The sequence below is a fragment of the Gymnoscopelus braueri genome, assembly GCF_963280865.1.
Source record: "Gymnoscopelus braueri genome assembly, chromosome: 21".
In the NCBI taxonomy this organism is placed as follows: Eukaryota; Metazoa; Chordata; class Actinopteri; order Myctophiformes; family Myctophidae; genus Gymnoscopelus; species Gymnoscopelus braueri.
In genome coordinates, this window is record NC_137623.1 from 7311955 (window position 1) to 7334432 (window position 22478).

At 39.8% G+C, this 22478-nt stretch overlaps 1 protein-coding gene across 1 annotated transcript in view; it reads right to left on the reverse strand.

The window, feature by feature from the left end:
* gpr158a (G protein-coupled receptor 158a) overlaps positions 1-22478 on the reverse strand; it is a gene marked incomplete at both ends in the record, with an annotated part of 115836 nt that overhangs the window by 6849 nt on the left and 86509 nt on the right. The window contains 3 exons of the mRNA XM_080418344.1: positions 3847-3985; positions 8614-8852; positions 11088-11197. Of these exons, the coding sequence (XP_080274470.1) occupies positions 3847-3985; positions 8614-8852; positions 11088-11197 (488 nt within the window). The remainder of the gene's footprint in view (positions 1-3846; positions 3986-8613; positions 8853-11087; positions 11198-22478) is intronic.

A 22478-nucleotide genomic window follows, 5' to 3' on the forward strand; every position in this document is an offset into this window, starting at 1 on the left:
AATCAAACACTCAATGGATATATATTCATATATTCAGTCAAGTTCCTCTCCCTGTTATTAGTCGTCTCTTTTTACGGTATGGCTCCTCGGGGGAGAGCGACTAGAAAAGCCTCGTCCGTCCGTCCGTCCGTCCGTCTGTCTGTGGCTTATCTCGCAACCTACTCAACCGACCAGCGCTACATTCCTTGCGCACGCTGCCAGCGGTGTAAAGTACATTTACTCAAGTACTGTACTTAATTACAATTTTGAGGTACTTTTACTTCACTTGAGTGTTTCCAATTGTCTATACTTTTACCTCTACTCCACTACATCTCAGAGGCAAATATTGTACTTTTACTCCACTACAATTATTTGAAAACTTGAGTTACTATGCAGATATCAATTATTACATTATCACAACGCGTCGCGATGCGACGTGTTGCGAGCTTGTGGATCTGCTATTTTCAAACATTTTAGTACTTTTACTTTTGGTACTTTAAGTACATTTTGATACCAACACTTTTGTACTTTTACTCAAGTACATTTTGAATTCCGGACTTTTACTTGTAACAGAGTGCTTTTACATTGCAGTATTGATACTTTTACTTCAGTAAAACATTTGAGTACTTTTTCCACCACTGCACGCTGCCAGTAATGCAGAGGGAATAAAGAATATCTTTCATATTGTGAATATTATTTTTTAACTCATTGACTGCCAGAGTTTATTCCTAATGTACTCACCCTGTGCCAGCGATTTCAGTGGATTTGAGTTTTCATTCAAATAAATTGTCTGAGTGCTTTTTAAAACACATACGACAAATCTGCCAGTAGAGAGCAGCAAATAGACACATTGATCAGCTCGCTGACTCGCTCGCCCCCCCCCCCCCCACTCAGAGTCAAACAGTCTAATAAGTCAAACCGGATGTGACGTGTCCTCAGATTCTCCGATCGGCCAAAAGTACGATGTGATACACGACGGCGATGACTGTTCGTCATCCAGACCATAGATTATAGAAGTGGACCTCTCAGTTAGTTTTTTATACCGTGTGAAAAAACGTGTTTTTCCCTATTCTGGCCGAAAATGACTGGGGAAAAAAATAAAAACCAGAAACGGAACCCGAGTCATGAAACCGGATCCCAGTGTGGGTGAAGTAAGTGGAACTCGAAACCTAGAATGAAAAATAAGCAGAATAGCGCATCAGAGATTAAACCCCAATTAATCACTAGATCGCATTAATGCGATCTTGGCGGACAAGCGTGCTATTTATTAGATCGCATTAATGCGCGATTGGCGGGATATGAGTTAATGTGTGACATTTTTCTTTTCTCCACAATTTGCGAATTCATAGGGTGCGTTCGGATATTGCACACCGGAGCGCACTCGCCTATTAGTTTGTATTGGCCAGTGCGCTCAGTGCTGTATTTCCGAACGCACCCATAATCTCCTTCACGCCAAACCCACCGATCACCGGTCTTGCCCAAATATGGAGCTGTTTCCACACTGATGTCATCAACATTATGTCACAGATCCTCACGGAGGCGATGCCATTATCGCAGCCCCGCCGAGCCCCCTGTCTTGTTATTCATTTTCTATCCACACATTCCCTTCCACCCTGGGCCAGACACTACCCTATTACCCACGCTGTGATCAAGGAAAGTCTGGGCTTTAACTGGTCACCGTGGGATTATGTATCCAGGTTGTATGAGTAACACAGAAAAATGGATGCTGGATGCCTCTAACAAGCTGCAAGCCGTGAGTCCCACGTTGCAACCCCTCAGCATCAACCCTACCATGCCAGACAAGCGCTTCCAATTTATACTGTATATAAGGGGTCTCTCTCGTCTGGCTGTTTTGCTACAGGCGCTGAGCCTTTAGACACCACGGCTTGCAAAAAGCCCCATTAATCCATTAAGAACGGGAACGCATCCGTGTCATTTCTTTGGCTATTCAAAAATAGCAGATGTACAAGCTCATAGCTCATATGAGCTTGTAGATCTGATTTTTTTTTTTATCGTGAAAATGTGCGCAAATCTTTGAATATATGTTTTTTTAAAGCGAACATTTGTAACTCAAATCTTTGCTTCTGGAACAACATTTTACAAGATAATGTTCACAAAATATAATATTCAAAAATTAGCACACATTTTTACGATTTTTCAAAAATGGCAGATCTACAAGCTCGTAGCGCAGCACGCTTATATATCTGCTATTTTGTTCAAGGTATAAAATAATGGTTACAGCTAAAATCTAAAATGACACAGATGCGTACACGGATTGAATGTGTTAAAAGGCTTCGGCACAACAGACACACATTGCAGGATGTTCAAATTGAAGCTAAACCGGAGAAAAACCTGACGCCTCGATCCCTCCCAAGACACTCTCTCTCTCTCTGGTAATACCTCAGCTACAGCCAATTTATTTGGTTATACAGACTTAATATCACCGCCGATCGTTCTGTGTGTGGGAAAAAAAAAGCCAAGAAATAAAAACATCAATCACTGTGGCGTGGGTAATTAGTGAATAATGTGGTCGAGCGGAGCTCTCAATTAGAGAGGACTCCAGCTGGGAGAGGCTTTGGCTTTTAGCGGCGTCAGCTCAAACGTCTCATTTGTAGTCTGTATGTATGGTGCTATAGTTAGCATCATGAGCTGTATGTACAGTACATCTGAGGTTGAGAATGTGTAGAATATAAAATAAAACACCTAGGGTTCACCGACAGGGGGTCCGGGAACCCTAGGGGGTCCTCAGAGTTACTACAGGGGGGCCGACACCTCTTTGTGTGATTCTTTTAACCACTTGAACCCTAGCATCCCTATTCTGAGGAGAACTTTTGCCAAAAATAACGCGAGGCGGTGTGAGCTTGTAGATCTGCTATTGTTGGCAAAGAGGTTCGGTGTAGAGGACATTGAAAATGAATGGTAGACAGTAGCTTTGTATTATGCTTGCAGATGTCAAACCATATGGAATCCATGCAATTTAGTCTAAATTAGGGGTATCGATATATCGATATCGCGATATATCGCGATATATCGCGATATATCGCGATACTTCCTCCCACAATAAATAATCGATATACTGCCGAAAAATATCGACATTAAAAAAAATAAAAAATCCGACTCTGTATTTGTGTGATGAGGATTTTGAACTGTTTGGTGCTATTTTATGTGTTTATGAATTGAATACAAGGACTATCGTGATATATCGTTGAAATGTCATGCAATGTATCGTGATATCGCAATATATCGAATATCGTGATATTATTGTTATCGAGGGCCTAATATCGCCACAGATATCGTATCGTGAGATACCCATATCGTCCCACCCCTAGTCTAAATATGTCAAAGGACCATATCTAGATCAAACCGAAGTCCTGACGTCACTCGTTCATCCCCTGGGTCGCGGAAGTAATTTCTCTATGGAGAATAACAACATTGGGTCGTCTTAGAATCGTCTCGTATAAGAATTGTGGTCCAAAAATAAACAAACTGTCCCGGCGATATTGTCAGGGAGGTGGCTCTGTATCGTTTACGATAGTCAGTCACTCATATTTGATACAGTCTGTTTCTGGCGAAACAAATACATTAATACATTAATTTAAATAAATAAGGCAATAACTTCCTGGCACTTATTGATCTATGTGGCAAAGCCTCGCCACACTGAAACTCAAGTAGAGACAACAAACCAAACAAACAGAAGTATTACCAAAAGTTATAACAAAGTGTCTTTGTAGAGACGGTATTGATCACCATATCTCATACTCCTTACTGAATGCAGCCCAGCGGAGAGTTGAGATTACCTGATGACATAGAATATGGCCGACAGGACGGTTACCTGATGACATAGAAGATGGCCGACAGGATGGTTACCTGATGACGTAGAAGATGGCCGACAGGATGAGCTCGTTGTGGACAGCGATGGCCATGTAGCGAGGCTCGTGGAAGGCGGACGGGACGGTCCTCACAGCGTAGCACAGGTACACGGTCCACAGCAGGAACAGGAACTCAGCTACAGAACGGGAAGTAAAGTGAGAGAGTGGCCAGGGTTAACCACTTAAAACATTCAAACCAGGAACGCATCTGTGTCATTTTTTAGATTTCTTTGGGCTATTCAAAAATAGCAGATATACAAGCTCATAGCGCAGCACCGAGTGCCACACTATGAGCTTGTAGATCTGCTAAAATGTGTGCAAATCTTTGAAAAAAAAAATATATATATATATATATATACATACATATACATATATATATATATTTCCCCCCCCCCCCATCTTTTCACCCAGTGCCAATTGCATATGTAATCCTGGGTGCTACTCTCCCTCTGCCAGCCTAGGGAGAGCCCAGAACTGAGCTCATGCCTCCTTCAATGCATGAGGAGAGAGCAGGCCAGTACTTATCACCTGACAGGGGGGAGTTTTCCCCGGTAGGACGTAACGCGTGGAAGGAACACGTTATTCCAACCGGTTCCTTTCCCCTCCATCAGGCACCCCGGCTGACCAGGGGGAGGCAGTATAGAGACCAGGATTACTGCATGTTTTTTTGTGCACTAGGGGACACGGGGAGAACATGCAAACTCCACACAGAATATATATATATATATTTTAAGCGAACAGCACTTGAGTAAATGTTACTTTCCACCACTGTCTAAAAGTTTGTATTCTATTCTTTTCAAAAGCTGTTAATATGCAGTGCATACAGTATGCTACACACAGCAGCCCAAATCCCAATGCAGGCACTTTATGGTTCACTTGGCTCATGGAGCCCAGTGAAATAAAACTAAAAATAGACAAAACACAGACTATATGAGGGAAAAAAGAGATGTTTGATAAAAATCTTGGCAGGTGTAGAGGGATCACTGCTTTCTCCCCGACAGAAACATAACAACTTAAAATGTCAGCCAGTCAACCAACAACAACAGTATTTCCTGTAAAAATGATAACATTGCCTGACATGCCTCTACTGTCTGCACATAGAGGTGTCCATCAGTTGTGGAAAGTAACTAAGTACATGTACTCAAGTACTGCATTTAAGTACAATTTTGAGGTATTTTTTACTTTACTGGAGTATTTTCAATCTTCAATGCTTTTACTTCTACTCCACTACATCTCAGACAAATATTGTACTTTTTTCTCCACTTCAATTATTTGAAAACTCTAGTTACTAGTTACTTTGTAGATTTTGATTATTATTACAAAACATGCATTAACAACTTTAGCCTTATAGATAGCCTATATAAATTCCTTCGGCTGTTTTGAAAACAGCAGATCTACAAGCTCACAACGCATCGCGGCGTGTTGTGAGCTTGTAGATCTGCTATTTTTCAAAAGATTTGTATACATGTTGAACTCGTGAAATGGGACATTCTGCATAATGAGTAATTTTGGTACTTCAAGTATATTTTGAATAATGGACTTTAACTTGTAACTGAGTATTTCTTAGATTAGATATGCACTTTATCAGTGGCTCTCAAATGGTGTGCCGAGAATTTTATGACAGCCACACACACAACTGTACAAAAAGTTATGAATTATTTTGAATCGACTATATCAATAATTTGTGTGCAGTCATTTCCCAACACAGAGGCAAATTCTGAATCTACACCCCAAAAAAAATATGTTTCAACCACTTTCAACCAGCCATCCAAAAAAATAGTGAAAATAGTTCTACAAGCTCACAACTCGTCACATTGCCACGCGTCGTTAGCTTGTAGATCCACTATTCTTTCCCACTATGACAGGGGTGATGCAACTTTGATGATGTAGAGGGCCACTATAATTATTTCCACACTCACTCCAGAGGGCCACGTTGCATATACTGCCTCTCTGTATTATAATTTTTTTTGCCATTCTATGTCACACAAAAGTAGCAAAAATAGCCGATCTACAAGCTCAAAACGTGTCGCAGTGCGACACGTTTTGAGCTTGTAGATCTGCTATTTTAGCTATCTTTGAATTAGAATCCAGATTTTTTTTTGGCAAATTGTTTTATTGGAATCCTGAAAAGTTAAATTGTATTTCATTTCAAATGCATTTAGTTATACTTCTGTTGAGTTTATGAACTTAAATACAAATACATTGGACGTAAAAAAAGACAATAGAATTTTAATACTAGTCATCAAGTTACTAATATAGACTAAAGTAAATAAAGAGGGTCTTTGTTTGCAAGTTTCTCAAGGCACTATGAATACATGCGTGCCTTGAGATTTTTGCCTATTGATATGCCTTGGGCATCAAACGTTTAAAAACCACTACACTACACAGCATCGGCATACAGAAAAAAAAGAACATTCAACAAAAGCCATTAAACTCATGATATATTATAGCTGGAAAGACATGCAATTCTCTGCCGTATGACTTTTTGCACATTGATCAGAAGCAGCTTCAATAGAGGCTTCATAAATCCCCAAGGGCCCTCTCTCTGGCAGCTTGGTGTTGTAATGTCTACCAGTGGTACTTAAAGTACCAAAAGAAGAAAGTAGTCATTATGCAGAATGTCCTGTTTCCAAATGTGTAAAAAATATTTTGAAAATAGCAGATCTACAAGCTCACATTGTGAGCTTGTAGATCATCTATTTTCAAATGGCCGAAATGTATATAGGGCTGAAGTGGTTAATGTATGTTTTGTAATATTAATCAAAATCTGCAAAGTAACTAGTAACTAAAGTCTTCAAATAATTGTAGTGGAGTAAAAAGTACAATACAAGAGTACAAGAGATGTAGTGGAGTAGAAGTAAAAGTATTGAGAATTGGAAATACTCCAGTAAAGTAAAAGTACCTCAAAATTGTACTTAAGTACAGTACTTGAGTAAATGTACTTAGTTACTTTCCACCACCGATGGACACCTCTGTGCAGTAGTAGAGGCATGTCAGGCAATGTGCTATAATCTTTTACAGGAAATACCGTTGTTGTTGGTTGACTCGACTGACATTTTTAGGCAGTTATGTCTTCGTCAGGGAGCAAGCTGTACAGTACTCGAGTAAATGCACTTAGTTACTTTACACCACCGCGGCTGACAGCAATAAACACCTGCGTTTTCCCCTTGAAAAGATTTGTCACAATTATTCTAGACATTTATGGTGCTTTGTCTGCGTGAACGTAGGTGACTGCCAGGTTTGATTGAGCTGCATGCGCTCCTCCTCAACGATAGGATCAGCAGCATACATTACACGCTGCCGTGCACTGCAGGGAAATAACATTTGTTAGCTTCATGTAAAGGAATGTGTGGAGAACATCCATCAAAGGCAAACCTGACACGCTGTGATCTTTGGCACACTGCCTGCATTGTTGTGAGATTCATTGTGAGGTTGATTTACACCATACATGGCTGGGCAACTGGTGGCCCGGGGGCCACATGCGGCCCCCACCTTCACTTAATGCGGCCCGCAGGTTAATATCGGAATACTGATTTATTATTGATTTCAGCTGTTACAATTCCAAATATGCAAACATGACCCACTTTAATTACTTCAGGCTATATTATAGTAGCTTAATGACTAGTATAAAAATTCTATTGTCTTTTTTATGTCCAATGTATTTGTACTTAAGTTCATAAAGTTAACATAAGTCTAACTAAATGCATTTGAAATTAAACAAAAATGTTACTTTTCAGGATTCCAATTCAAATAGCAACCAAAAAAATCTGGATTCCAATAAAAAAATAGCAGATCTACAAGCTCAAAACGCGTCGCGGTGCGACGCGTTTTGAGCTTGTAGATCGGCTATTTTTGCTACACATAGAATGGCTAAGTACGGCATAAATTTACGAAAAAAAAGTTTAAATACGGAGATAAGAGGTGTCTGCCTGACAGTATACACGAATCCACGGAGCGCTGCCCTGGGCGCAGCCATTGCTGCGGTGTCAACGCTCCGCGGACGTGACACCGCAGCAATGGCCGCCTACAGGCAGCTACAGGCAGCGCGTCTGTGGATTCGTCTGTATGCAATGTGTTCCTCTGGAGTGAGTGTGAAAATATAGTGTCCCTCTGCATCATCAAAGTTACCCACCCCTGATCTAGACACACACAGCCTCGGTGCAACAGAGAGAGAGAGTCCACTAAACATGAGCCTGAGTCAGTTAGCATGTTGTTATTTTTCTCAAAGTTTGCGTTTCCCTTCGAACATCCTCTGTAACCCAGGAGAGCATCCAAGAGTGGAGAGGATTAAAGCAGAATTTTTCTTACCTTTTACATGATGTAACTACAAGTAAAAGTTCGGAATTAAAAGTACAAAAGTATTGGTATCAAAATGTACTTAAAGTACCAAAAGTACTAAAATGTTTGAATATAGCAGATCTACAAGCTCACAACGCGCGTTGTGAGCTTGTAGATCGGCTATTTTCAAATAGTCTAGGTATAAAATAGGGCTAAAGTGGTTAATGTATGTTATATATTGTAATAATTTATATCCGCAAAGTAACTAGCAACTAAAGTTTTCAAATAATTGTAGTGGAATAAAAGTACAACATTTGCCTCTGAGGTGTAGTGGAGTAGAAGTCAAAGTATAGACAATTGGAAATACTCCAGTAAAGTGAAAGTACCAAAACAAATTGTAATTAAGTACAGTACTTGAGTAAATGTACTTAGTTACTTTACACCACTGGGTAATAACATCTCTAAGTGAAACGCAGCCCTTCCTTACCGACGGCCATCATGTAGTCCCAGCGGTCCAGCAGACACATGCTGAACTGCAGGCCGTCGGGGGTGTAGCCCACGTCGATCAGGGCCAGCTTCCGGTCGGCGTTCTGGCACACGGCCGAGGTCCAGGCCACCAGGAACCACACCACGATCAGCAGGATGATGACCAGCAGGCGCAGGACGTGCCAGCTGGTCATGTAAGGGATCCTCTGGGCCGTGCGGGACAGGAACACCTTCAGCACCCTGGTGGTTGGACGGAGGTATGGCAAGGCAGGCGATCAGGAAATGACAGCATTACATATTAGGCCAGGGGTCTTCAACAGGGGGTCCGGGACCCCTAGGGGGTCCCCAGAGCTACTATAGGGGGTCCGCCAAATCTTTGTGTGATAGGATTTAGTTTTTTTTACATTAACCACTTGAACCCTAGAAAGCTTGTAGATCGGCTATTTTTGGCAAAGAGGCTATACGTGTAGAGGGAACAAAGAGCAGACTAAGTCAAAAAACGATTTTATACAATATAGAGTAGGGGGTCCCTGCTTCATCTCTCTCTCAGCTAGGGGATCCGTGGCCTGAAAACGTTGAAGACCCCTGTATTAGGCATTTAGCTACCGGACTCTCTCTTTCCCAGGTGTTTTGCCCAGGTGGGCGTGGTTTTGGGTTTAGGTTAAGGCAGTTGGTTCCCAAACAGTGGGTCGGGACCCATTAGTGGGTCACGGACCCATTTTTATCAACTTCTTATTTCATTTCTTTTTTCCCCACAATTATTCATGATAAAATCTAAATTCCATTAAAAAAAAAAAAAAAAAAAACTATAGAAGTAGTGTTATTTTCACTAGTTTTCACTAGTTTGAGTCCCGGGAAGACACCTGGGCTAGACACCAAAGAAAGAGGGAGTCTCATTTAGCTACAGTCCGTATTTTGTGTGTGAATACAAGAACGCTCGTCCCAAAAAACACGCTCGACCCCGGGTCAAATCCGGCAACCTTCGGAACGGTCGAGTGTGTTTTGGGGGCGAGCGTTCTGGTTTCCTTGTGTGTCGTACAGAAGCACCTTTTGTTGTGTTAGATTGAGTTTTAATTAATTAATTAATACATGTATTGATTAATTAATTCATTCATTAATACATTTATTATTATTAATCTTTTTCTTGATCTTTTTTTTTTCTTGAAATGTTTAGGCCTACATGGAAAAAAAAGTCACAAAAAAAAAAAAAAAAAAAAAACGCCTATAATGACATGACCCAAAATAGACATGCCAGGTTGAAAGTGGTTAATACAGCAGACCCCCCACACTCTCCATCTCATTATCAGCTATTCATACGCATAATGATCTCACCCTCATGGGAATTAGGTGTGTGATATACTGTAATTGCATTTTAAAGAGGTCACTAAGACTAATCCATGAATCCCCATGTGCATTGTGCAAGGCACGTGTGTGTGTGTGTGTGTGTGTGTGTGTGTGTGTGTGTGTGTGTGTGTGTGTGTGTGTGTGTGTGTGTGTGTGTGTGTGTGTGTGTGTGTGTGCGCACGTGCGTGCGTGTGTGTGTACAGCAGTGGTTCTCAATCTTTATAATGTCAAGGACCCCTAAAATTGTCATGTATTTGGCCGTGGACCCCCATCTGAAAAGGTTTTGTACCAGGCACCCCCAGGAAATCAAAATTATTTTTTGATTCAAATGATTCCATATTTTTTCAAATATTTTAGAAAATAGCAGATGTAGCTTGTAGATCTGCTATTTTTGAATAGCTAACATAAATGGATAGAATGGTTAAAATGACTGTCATGCTACATTAACCACTTTAGCTGGGGACCCCCTGGAACCCCCTCATGGGATGGGACCCCACTTTCTTTCTTTTTCCTTTATTTATTCAGGGAAGCCCATTGAGAGCAAGCTCTCTTTTTCAAGGACGCCCTGATAACAACATATAAAATACATACATAATGAGAAACAATAACAAATATTTGAATCACATTACAACGTCAAATATGCAAATAAACACAGTGTTACATGAAACAGGTACAGTCACTATGTAGTGTGTCCTCAAGAAGCACCCTGAATGTCTCTATTGAGACCAATGGCACCAGTTTCAGAGAGTCCTGAAGTTTGTTCCATTTGTGTGGAGCATAATACATGAATGCAGTTTTTCCATGTTCACTGCTCTTACGTGGACTGGTATATCTAATGTGTGTTTTTTGAACGTGTTGAATGTCCAGTAACCTTTGGTTCTAAAAGCGAGGATAGGTATAAAGAAAGTTTACCACACAAGGCCTTATAAATAAATACAATACAATGTTACTCTCTACGAACTGTGAGAGATGGCCAACCCACTTTATCATATAAAATACAGTGATGGGTGAGATAATCATCGGCAGTAATAAAAGGCAAAGCACCGTGGTAGACTGCTTCCAGAGGCTTCAGTGTGGAGAGTGAAGCATGCACTTTGTTAATGAACCATTGGTTTAAATATGTCATTATACCTGTACAACTTGAGAGTGACAGTCCCGTAGACGGTGGCAAAGCCCAGCAGTCTGACCCATCTGAGCAGGATGCACCGGAACACACTGGGCTGGAAGTACAGGATCACCACCTAGAGGAGAGGAGAGGAGAGGAGAGGAAACATGGCATGATGAGAGTGGAGCGCATCATGGCAACGCATTTTCATCTGGCCCATTCAACGCATACTGTCTCATTTTCGGTTTTCTTTAGCTATAACCATTGTTTTATACTTTGGGCTATTCAAGAACAGCAGATCTACAAGCTCATAGCGCAGCACTACTGTAAGTACCACGCAATGAGCTTGTAGATCTGTTATTTTCTTTAGAAAAATCGTGAAAATGTATAGTTCCAGGGACCCCCAGAAGCAAAGATTTTAGTTAATGTATTTATTTTCACGACTTTTTCCCCCCACAAAAATAGCAGATCTACAAGCAATAGCCAAAGAAATCTAAAATGACACAGATGCGTTCCCGGATTGAATGGGCTAGAGCAGTGGTTCCCAAACACTGGGTCAGGACACATTTCTATGGGTCACGAGTAAACATCCCTTTATTGTTTTGGTTTCCTACATCGTGTTTTTAATTAATATCACTTCAAAACAATTAAAAAATTTCACACATCTCACATTTCTCATTAATTAAAAACAAATTCAATGCATTTTCAAAATAATCTCATGAATAAATACAAATTAAATCAAATAAATTCCATACATGTTGTTTGTTTGTTTGTTTCGAACTAAAAACTAGTTAACTAGTTTAATTGGGTCCTGGGGAAACAACTTTTTCATCCTTCAGTCACAAGCTCATGCATCCTTTAATTCATTATACGGTCTACAGATTTTTTAAGCTTTCCTTATCCTTTGATTACAGTTGTTACCAATCACTCCAAACTCTAACCTCATTCTTTTAACAGTGCCTCAAAACTCCACACTACAGAAGGCAATTAATTTGGTTTGGCAAGTTTGACAAGTTTGGCACAGAATTCATAATATACTAGTGTAAATGCAGTTCTCATTGCACTTCCACATTCCAGTCAAAACCTTTTTTGTCTCCGCCAGGCCGAAAGGCATGGCGAGAGAGTATGTTTTTTAATACTACTCCTACAGATTTTATCCATACATCACACAAATCGGTACACAGTAGCATGTGATCAACACGGATCTGTCCAATTTCCCATATTCCATCCTGATTGGTGAAGGTTGGTTCCAAAGTTTGTAGGATTGGTTCATTTTAAACAAAATGCCTCAAATCATGAACGCAGCATGCGATTTCAGTGACATTTTGCATGCATATTCCCACTAGGCAGAGGAAGAAATGCCACCCTTTTCACATTGGCCACCAGCAGGTCTAATTTAGAAAAACAAAAAAATCAAAAAACTCAAATCATGAATGCAGCGTCCGATTACCGTGAAAGGCCTAAGAAGAAATGCCACCCTTTTCACATTGGCCTATTATAGCGCCACCAGGAGGTCACAATAACCTACCAGGCCTGGCGGAGACCTGTGCTCCGAGGGGCACTTTTTCAATTTTTTTCTCAATGTACATTTTACCATTTGCATTGACAATATTCATGTTCATTGTGTAAATGCTAAATACTACAATAGTACAAGATGAGGCCAGCATGATGGGTGATTATAGCGGAACTTCCATTCACACTGTTGAAGTATATTGAAGTGTAACTCGGTATAATGGAGAACACATGCTGTCAGCTCCATCCCAGAGATGCAAATTGTGAGCACAATACTCAGAACATATCGTCTCTGTCATGGTGGAAACCTTACATGTCCAAAACTGTTACTTTTCAGGAATCAAAAACAGCAAAAGTAGGCAGATCTACAAGCTCAAAACGCATCACTTCGCTTGTAGATCTGCTATTTATGTCCTGGGGAAATCTCGAGCTAAAAAGTTTGGGAACCAACTAGTGATCTAAAAGAACACGGTATAGCTTCTGAAAAAAGGACATAAAAAGCAAGAGAGCTGCGCTGCCCCCCCCTGCTGTGTGTTTCCATCTGCTTGGTAAATGTGTTCTCTGGGTGTCATGGGACATTAAACACTCTCTCAAAACAGTGTGAAGTCATCTTGATTAAATGTCGTCTGTTGGCGGTTCCAGTTTCCACTTCCACTCAGTTTAGCACCTATACTGTATGGCAGCATGAGGATGTCTGGATTCATCCAGCTTCAGTTATGCACCTACAATAGCCACAAGCAACTCTTAGATCCTATTCTTAATATCTGGAAGCTAGAGTTGCAATACCAACCCTTAACCCATTAAGACCTGGGACGCCATCTGTGTCACTTTTTCATTTGAGCTAAAAAAGCATTATTTTACACTTTGGCTATTCAAAAATAGCAGATATACAAGCTCATAGCGCGGCACCGAGTGCCGCGCTACGAGCTTGTAGATCTGCTATTTTTGAAAAATCAAGAAAATGTGTGCAAATTAATATATTTATATTATTTTAAAGCGAACATTTTTTAACTCAAATCTGTGCTTCTGGGTGTCCCTGGAACAAAATATTTTGAGATGGGGGTCCGCGGCCAAATTCATATCATTTTGGGGGTCCTTGACATGAAAAAGTTTAAAAACCACTGATATAGAAACATATGTTTTTCAGAAACAGTTTAGGATTTAGCAGAATCGGAACCTGCAAAGTGTGTGTTTCATAAAAATCCACCGTAGACATGTTATTATGAGCTACTTTCTGTCAATAAATTATGTGCAGGTGAAAGTCTTTTCTATAGTGTTGGAGTTTGGAAGCGCTCGTTTTCAACAACGCAACGTCCTGCTGCCTCCTGCATTATGTGACATTTTAGAAAACAGGTGGTACGCAGGACCGTTGAGTGCTTTCCAACGAGCGCTTCCAAACTCCAACCTGCATGGAATCTATTGACAGAGAGTAGCTCATAACATGTCTACGGTGGATTTCTTTATGAAACAAAGACTTTGCAGATAGAAAGAGGATAATTCAAGCTTTCCTACCAGCTGTAATGTTGGTGAGTTTAAGTTGTTTATTACAATCTGACTTTTCTGTTTGGATGTATGGACTGTCAAGGGTTGGTGTTGCAACTCTAGATTCCAGATATTAAAAATAGGATCTAGAGTTGCTTGCGGCTACACCTACAACAGTACTGTAGGTCCATCCCCGCTATATTCAAAGTATCATCGGCTACTCTAATTCCGGGCGTCATCGATCAGCCAGTTTGCCAACTAAATCCTTTCAGGGCCATTAAGTCCACTCTGAGAGTTACCACAGTTTTATAGTCTAGTCCAGCGGTCTTCAACAGGGGGTCCGGGACCCCTAGGGGGTCCTCAGAGTTACTACAGGGGGGCCCCCAAATCTTTGTGTGTTATGAACTTTTTTGGGCGGTGAAACCGCCCCTATATGTGAGGTTTGGATATTTGCACACCAAATCCTGCGCTGTGATTGGCCACCAGTGTACCCCCCTAACCCTGCACCGTGATTGGCCAATCACAGTCTATTCAGGACTGTGATTGGCTAGTGTTTCATGACACATGTGCATAGCCCTATAAATAGGACTATGCACTTAAAAAAAACACATTTATGTTTTTTTTTAAGTGTGACTCCATTCACACCCAGTATTGTGATTAGCTAGCAAGACACCGCCCACTTCACACTGGGTGTGATTTTTTATCTTAAATACATTAACCACTTGAACCCTATAGCATCCCTTTTCTAACCCTATAGCATCCCTTTTCCCTATAGCATCCCTTTTCTATCCGAAAACAGGTGAGCTTGTAGATCGGCTATTTTCGGCAAAGAGGTTTGGTGTTGGGGGGTAAAAAAAGAGCAGACCAAGCACAAGTATTGAGGGTTTAAGTGCTTTAACTGTCTGAAAATACACAATAACATGAATCCAACACAACACTATACAAGTCTATGAATCTTGATATGAAATCTATGAAAACATTTAATCTGCAACACAATTTTATACAATACAAAATGTAATGGGGGGTCCCTGCTTCATCTCTCTCTCAGCTAAGGGGGTGAAAAAACGTTGAAGACCCCTGGTCTAGTCATTCAACAGTCTGTCAGTCACCCTTACCACCCACTCACTCACTCACTTTTCAATCACTCACTTCTGTGCAAAAAATATTATTATAACATTTCCCATTACATTATGCTTCAACAGCCTGCTATATACCAAACACAAACCAGCCAACCATGGGGCAGGCCTCCGCTGGGGTTAACCTTAATTGACAATGATGCGAACAGCTGTGTCTCTGGCCTCCCACAGACCTATAGAACATCTGGCGTCGTCATCCTCTCCTAAATAATGGAACCCTGGCTGTCAGGTCAGTGAGTGGAGGCAGCTGGTTTCATCAGCCAAAGCGCTTCCATGATGATATACCAAAACGAAAAGGTGTGGTGGAATCTCTGGAGGAGTAAAGGCACTTTGAGCAGAGATGACAGACCAGTCTGCATGTTCACCATCTATTCAGCACCAGGCAGCGTAGATATACCCTTTTTCCTTCCCTATCGAGCAGACAGAATGAAATCTATTCTTATAACTACCAATCACAATGTGTTTCAACCATATGAGCATCCTGAATCCAGAGTCCTTCTCCTCTCATATATCCTAATATGTCCAGTCTCCTTCTCATCTTTATTTAAATCATATGTACCTTTAGTGACCAGCAGTGTTAATTTTGACAGCAAATTCTGATTTAGTTTAGTCATATTTTAGTCATCTGAAATGTTTTAGTTTTAGTCTAGTTTTAGTCGACTAAATATCATAATATTTTGGTCGACTAAATCTACAGTTGATTTTGTCGACAAATATGTATTTTGGCGGTGCCTTGATGGCCTCATAATGGCTGATTTTACACTTGGTTGAATGCTGAAAATAGCCGATCTACAAGCTCACAACGCGTCGCAGCACGACGCGTTGTGAGCTTGTAGATCGGCTATTTTCAGACGCAACACCCGAGCGCAACCAAACATAGAATGACTTCTACTGGATCTCTTCTCCACTAGTCCCTCCCTTTTAGTCTAGTTTTTATTTGTTGAAATTGTCAATATATTTAGTCTTAGATTTATTCATCATAGCTTAGTTTTGATTTAGTTTTCGTCAGTGAACAAAGGTAGTCGACGAACATTTTTCATATTTACATTCCTCAAATATACATTGATAGTGGCGTTCCTTCTTCTGTCTATTCATTTTAGTCATTTTGTTCCGAAGGGCTTGATACTTTTGCCATGGGTATCACATTTTTCAAATCTTTAACAAAATTATCCATAGAACATGCCTTATACATTCTTTTATATGCCACAAACGCGTGGCTGTTCAGAGCGAGCTGATTGCTTGGCCCTTGGGAGTGCTGCTTACAGTATATATATACTGTCCAGAATAGCGGTATGGCTGCTTGCTGCCTTCTCGAGAGCCGCTCATCCGATCAACTCCACACTCCATAATGAAACGGACCCTTGGGACCCTTTGGGTCCTCAGCAATGCACCCATTAAGTGTGAAGTGGATCAAATGAACAGTTCTTGAGTTATGAAAGGGCAGGCAGACAAACATTCATACTTACATAATATGCATACATGCAGATTTTCCTTGAATTTATAGATATACACACAGACAGACAGACAGACAGACAGACGCACGAGCGCGCATTGAGTCACAGGCTGGCAGTGGTGTAAAGTAACTAAGTACATTTACTTAAGTACTGTACTTAAGTAAAATGTTGTGGTATTTGTACTTTACTTGAGTATTTCCAATTTCTAATACTTTTACTTCTACTCCACTACATCTCAGAGGCAAATATTGTACTTTTACTCCACAACAATTATTTGACAACTTTAGTTACTAGTTACTTTGCCGATATAAATTATCACATTATAAAACATACATTAACCACTTTAGCCCTGTTTTATACCTAAGCTATTTGAAAATAGCCGATCTACAAGCTCACAACGCGTCGCATCGCGACGCGTTGAGAGCTTGTAGATCTGCTATTTTCAAACATGTTAGTACTTTTACTTTTGGTACTTTAAGTACATTTTGATACCAATACCTTTGTACTTTTACTCAAGTAAATTTTGAATTCCGGACTTTTACTTGTAACAGAGTACTTCTACATTGCAGTATTGATACTATTACTTAAGTAAAACATTTGAGTACTTTTTCCACCACTGCACACACTGAGTCACAGGCTCAGTATCTTGCTCACATTCAGTATCTTGCTCATCCTCCAGTAACAAGCTCATGCATCCTCCAATTAAAGCAGCACTATGTAAGTTTCCTCTTCTACCCCGGATTTGAACCCAGTTTCCTGCACAAGAGCTGAGATGTTTTACCATTGAGCTTACAGAGCCTGCCTGCTTGCTCAGGGGATAAACTGAATATTGACCATCAGGTCAAACTTGGTGTCAGAGCCTGTGTCTAGGTGAGACATGACCTTTGACACAATCACAGTCTCAATGGAAGAGCAGGGAGACCAAATAGAACCACAACAATTATATAAGTTATATTGTATTAACATACTCTATACAGATTGGACAAAATTGCATTTTATTCATTTAAAAAAAGTTACATAATAAGGCTTTAATTCCAGTTATATCATAGTATTTACAGATTTATTTTTAGCTTTCCTTATACTTTGATTACAGTGGCTCCAAACTCTGACCTCATTCTCTCAACAGAGCCTCAAAACTCCACAAAACTGAAGGCAACTAATTGACACTTGTGTTGATCACACAGAATGCATAATGCTAGTGTAAATGCACTTCTCATTGCTCTTCCACATTCCAGTCAACAGTACATTTCCCTTTTAGTATAACACGACTAACAGAGAACACATGATGTCAATTCCACCACCAGAAATGCAAATTATGAACACATCAATACTCACAAACATATATATATATATGCTAAGGCTCACAGTGCACTGTTTCTACGTACAAATGGAGCAAGAAGCAGGTGTCATTTGTGGCCGTGAGAGAGAGGCACACAGGTTCAGGGGAAGAGGCAGGGGAAGGATGAATGTTCTAAATGATCGACACTATCATTGACCATGTAGTGAATCACGGCTGAAGTATGGCTTAAGTAGATCCACTATAGTGTAGCCTCAGCTGAACCGGTCCACTGTGGGATCCATAATACAACACAAATACAAACTAAAAAAGGTAAAACAACCAGATATGTAGATGGAAATGTTATGAACATGTTTTTTTCTCGCATTTCTGTGTCCATGATTAGATTTGTTTTACATCAACAGCGACACTAAACACAATCTGTCCGGTGTTTATGCAAACAGCGTGAGCGTCATGTTTTATGCAATGATCAGCATGGTGTTTTAGTGTGACGTTTTAGCACATGACAAACACGTTTCTTATGCGCATGTGGTTATCATTTAGATGTTTATACTTTATTTTGAACTGGTGTTATGGTATATTTTACAGGAAAAACTGTAAATTGAACTGATACTGAAACCTACATCTTTTATCGCTATCCCAGTAGGGCTGTCAAACTTTCCTCAGAAATGATATTCGAATATTGGTCTTAAAAATTGGCAGATATTCAAATATATTCAAATATTATTATTATTATTATAAAAAATATATAGTTTATTTTTTTCAAAAACTTTTGACAAACATATCTTTTGTTTGTTTTTAAAACTTGATACATTGTCTTTTTATATTGTCCCTAATTTTAATTTTTTATATTCGAATATTAATTTTCATATTCGAATATACATATTTTCCCCATATTCGAGGAATATTCGAATATTAATTCACCAGCCCTATATCCCACTGACGACATCCTGACTCAAAGGAACATGCCCTCTCCTCCACTATTCACTTTTGATCCAGCCATAGAGAGAGAGAGAGAGAGACAAGAAAGCGTTGTCCCCATAGAGGTCACCAGACCGGCTGTGGACAGACAGCAGAGGACACTGTCTGTCCGGTCTCAGGGGCTTCACCATGGGGAGTACACAATGTGTCTGAGAAACACATTCTTAATGAGCACAGTGTGGGAGCTACAGTATCTCTATAACCGTCTCTCTCTGCTCACTGGTTCAAATAGATAGTCTAGGGTGCTTCTGTGTTTATTCCTACTAACAATATAACTACGTGTTTAGGGCAGTGGTGATGCAAACAGCTGCTAACAGCCAAATCTGTTCTTGAGAGATTAGCGTGCACTATTACAGCAAAGATAGTGCCCTGTTTGATGCCGTGAAACAACCATAGGAAAAATTACTCTTTTAAAAAAAAAGAAGTAAAAGTATCAATACCGCAATGTAGAAATACTGTGTTAGAAGTAAAAGACCTGTGTTCAAAATGTTACTTGAGTAAAAGTACAAAAGTATTGGCATCAAAATATACTTAAAGTACCAAAAGTAAAAGTACTAAAATGTTCAAAAATAGCAGATCTACAAGCTCACAACGCGTCGCAAGCTTGTAGATGGGCTATTTTCAAATGCCCATATATAAAACAGGGCTAAAGTGGTTAATGTATGCTTTAAAATATAATAATTAATATTTGCAAAGTAACTAGCAACTAAAGTTTTCAAATAATTGTAGTGGAGTAAAAGTACAAAGTAAACATTCCTCAAAATTGTACTTAAGTACAGTACTTGAGTAAATGTACTTTGTTACTTTACACCACTGGATTAGTGTGCTCTCTACAGCAAAGATAGTGAGTGCCCTGTTCATAAAAACAACAAAGGACCTCACAGTACTCAGGAAAAGCCTGTCTCAGCTAGCAAGAGATTTGCCAAAGAGACAACAAGCAGCTCATCCATGTTTACACTAAAGATCTTAGAAAAGTGCTGAAATGGAAGCAACCCAACAAACCCTGCTGGGGCGGACCAAACCCCCAGCAGTCTTTCAAAACATAACATTGTGGAGGATAAAAAAAATAACAGCCCCATGATAAAAGAGATAAACAACAAAGAACAAACATATGAGGCAACGTTAATTATCTGGCCTATTGCAGATGTGCAGCGATTTCCCCTGTGGGATAGTTCATGTTAATGGGATTAGCTGAGGCATTAATATGTTCCCGCAGGCTCGGCTGCATGAAGACACATCACGGCCATGTGGGTATGTTGTTTTTGCTTTGCTACTGTATAGGTTTGAGTTCAGTTCAGGGACACGGATCGTCCGTCCCACAGGAGGCAGGATGGCCCACATCCTCATCTGCTTTAAGCATCATCAACTGGCCAACTATACACAACTGAGCCATGTTGGTATTTCCATCACAGTGACTGTTTGTTGGCTGTGTGTTGTTGTTGGAGTGGTTTAGCAGAGTACTGTAGCTAGTGTAGGCAGAGATGGGATAGGATTGATTAGGGTGACCATATTCTGAATTCCCCAAAAGAGGACACTTCACGCATGCACGTGTGCGTAGCGTGGGTTTGTTTTTGTTTTTTTTACCTTAATTCGGTAAAAAAAAAGTACTCCATGAAGTGTGGATCTCTGAGGTTTTTTCAATGAATGACAGGCAGCGTGATGTATGTCCTGTCCAGTGTGTGAGCGTGTCTCAGCCTGTCAGCAGTGTTGCCAAGTCTCGTGAGAGAAATAAGGAAACATACCTCCAAAAACAAGCCAGAAAAACAAGCCAAACTTGTCCAGAAGTTGCGGTAAATAAGCAGACATGGCAACACTAGGATCCTGGCGTCTGGAAGTTTGCTCAGCAGCTCATTGGCTCATTGGCTCATTTACTCATGACACGACCAATGAGACTTAGACTTTCATTGTTGCTAAGATACGTCCCCCCCGTACTGATACACAGATACAGTAGCCTACACGCTACCCAAACTCTCAAAACCCCGGACATTTGAAGGATTTTATAAAACCCCCCCGGACAGGCCGGTCAGACCCCCAAAAGAGGACATGTCTGGGGAAAAGAGGACGTATGGTCACCCTTGATGCATTCAAAGATTCAAATACATTTGTGTAGCAAATGACCATAGACTATTAGAGGATATAATATATATAATCGCTGTCCGGCAGAAACCAGCTATCTCCATTTTTCTACTTTTTTTTATGTTTTATAAATCAGTGCAGAAAAACTCCACTTGAGCTGTATTTGAGTAAAGTGATGATAATATAACGTTCAAGTATCTGACAATGTATAAAATCACCATACTGTACCAACAGTATTGGGTTCTAAAATGTCCTGAAAAGTTAATATTTTGGACAGAGCTGGTTTCTGCCGGACAGCAGAGATATACAATTTAGAATGGCACCATCCCTGGGTTACGGATGTAGGATATATCTACAGCATAGGTTATGCCAAAAAAGAAAATATATAATATAGAGCGAATATAATGAGAAAGAATAATGTGTGAATAAGTTGTCAGCTGAAGATATTCATGCAGTGGAAGGATGAACAAGTTAGCAACCATGTATATCAGCTACATTGTGCAGTCAGCAGTACTATATGGTGAACTACTGTCTAACAATGTACATAATGCACAATCCAAAACTAACCATTTATGCACACGCACTTATGGACACAAAATCCCTTTTCCTTTCCTTCGAACCATAAAGTTAGGGCAAACTATCTGAATAACAAGCTCTGATAGTTCCTTGATGTATTCTTCTTTTAGCCACCTTGGGTGAAAATAGCTGATCTTCAAGCTCACAACAACACAACACAGTGTGAGCTTGTAGATCGGCTATTTTCACACTTCCATAATAAATACAGTATATAATATATATAAGGTTTACCTATTTGGTAAGACTTTATATTAAGGTCAAGTCTATATAACCACATGTATAATGCATTATAATGCACTTATAAGGCATTACAACACTTGTTATAAATGTTTATAATTATGCATGACAACCTTTTAACACATTTATGAAGTATTAGAACATATAATGATATAATTTATAAGTGCTGGTCATAATGCATTATAAACTCAGTGGAACAGCACATTATCACGGTCTATATTGCATAACAATCACATTTACAATGCATTCTAAAGCATCATAATGCATTAGAATGCTACATGACTGTAAACCCTTATAACAAGTGTTATAATGCCTTATAAGCACATTATAATGCATAATAAATGCAATTATAATGCAACCTTTAAGCAGTGGTGGAAAGTAACAAAGTACATGTACTTAAGTAAAATCTTGAGGTACTTTTACAGTACTTTACTGGAGTATTTCCAATTTTTAATACTTTTACTTCTACTCCACTACATCTCAGAGGCAAGTATTGTACTTTTACTCAACTACAATTATTTGAAACATTTAGTTACTATTTACTTTGTAGATTTTGATTACTATTACAAAACCACTTCAGCCCTATTTAAACTTCGGCAATTTGAAAATAGCTGATCTACAAGCTCACAACGCGTCGCTTTGCGACGCGTTGTGAGCTTGCTATTT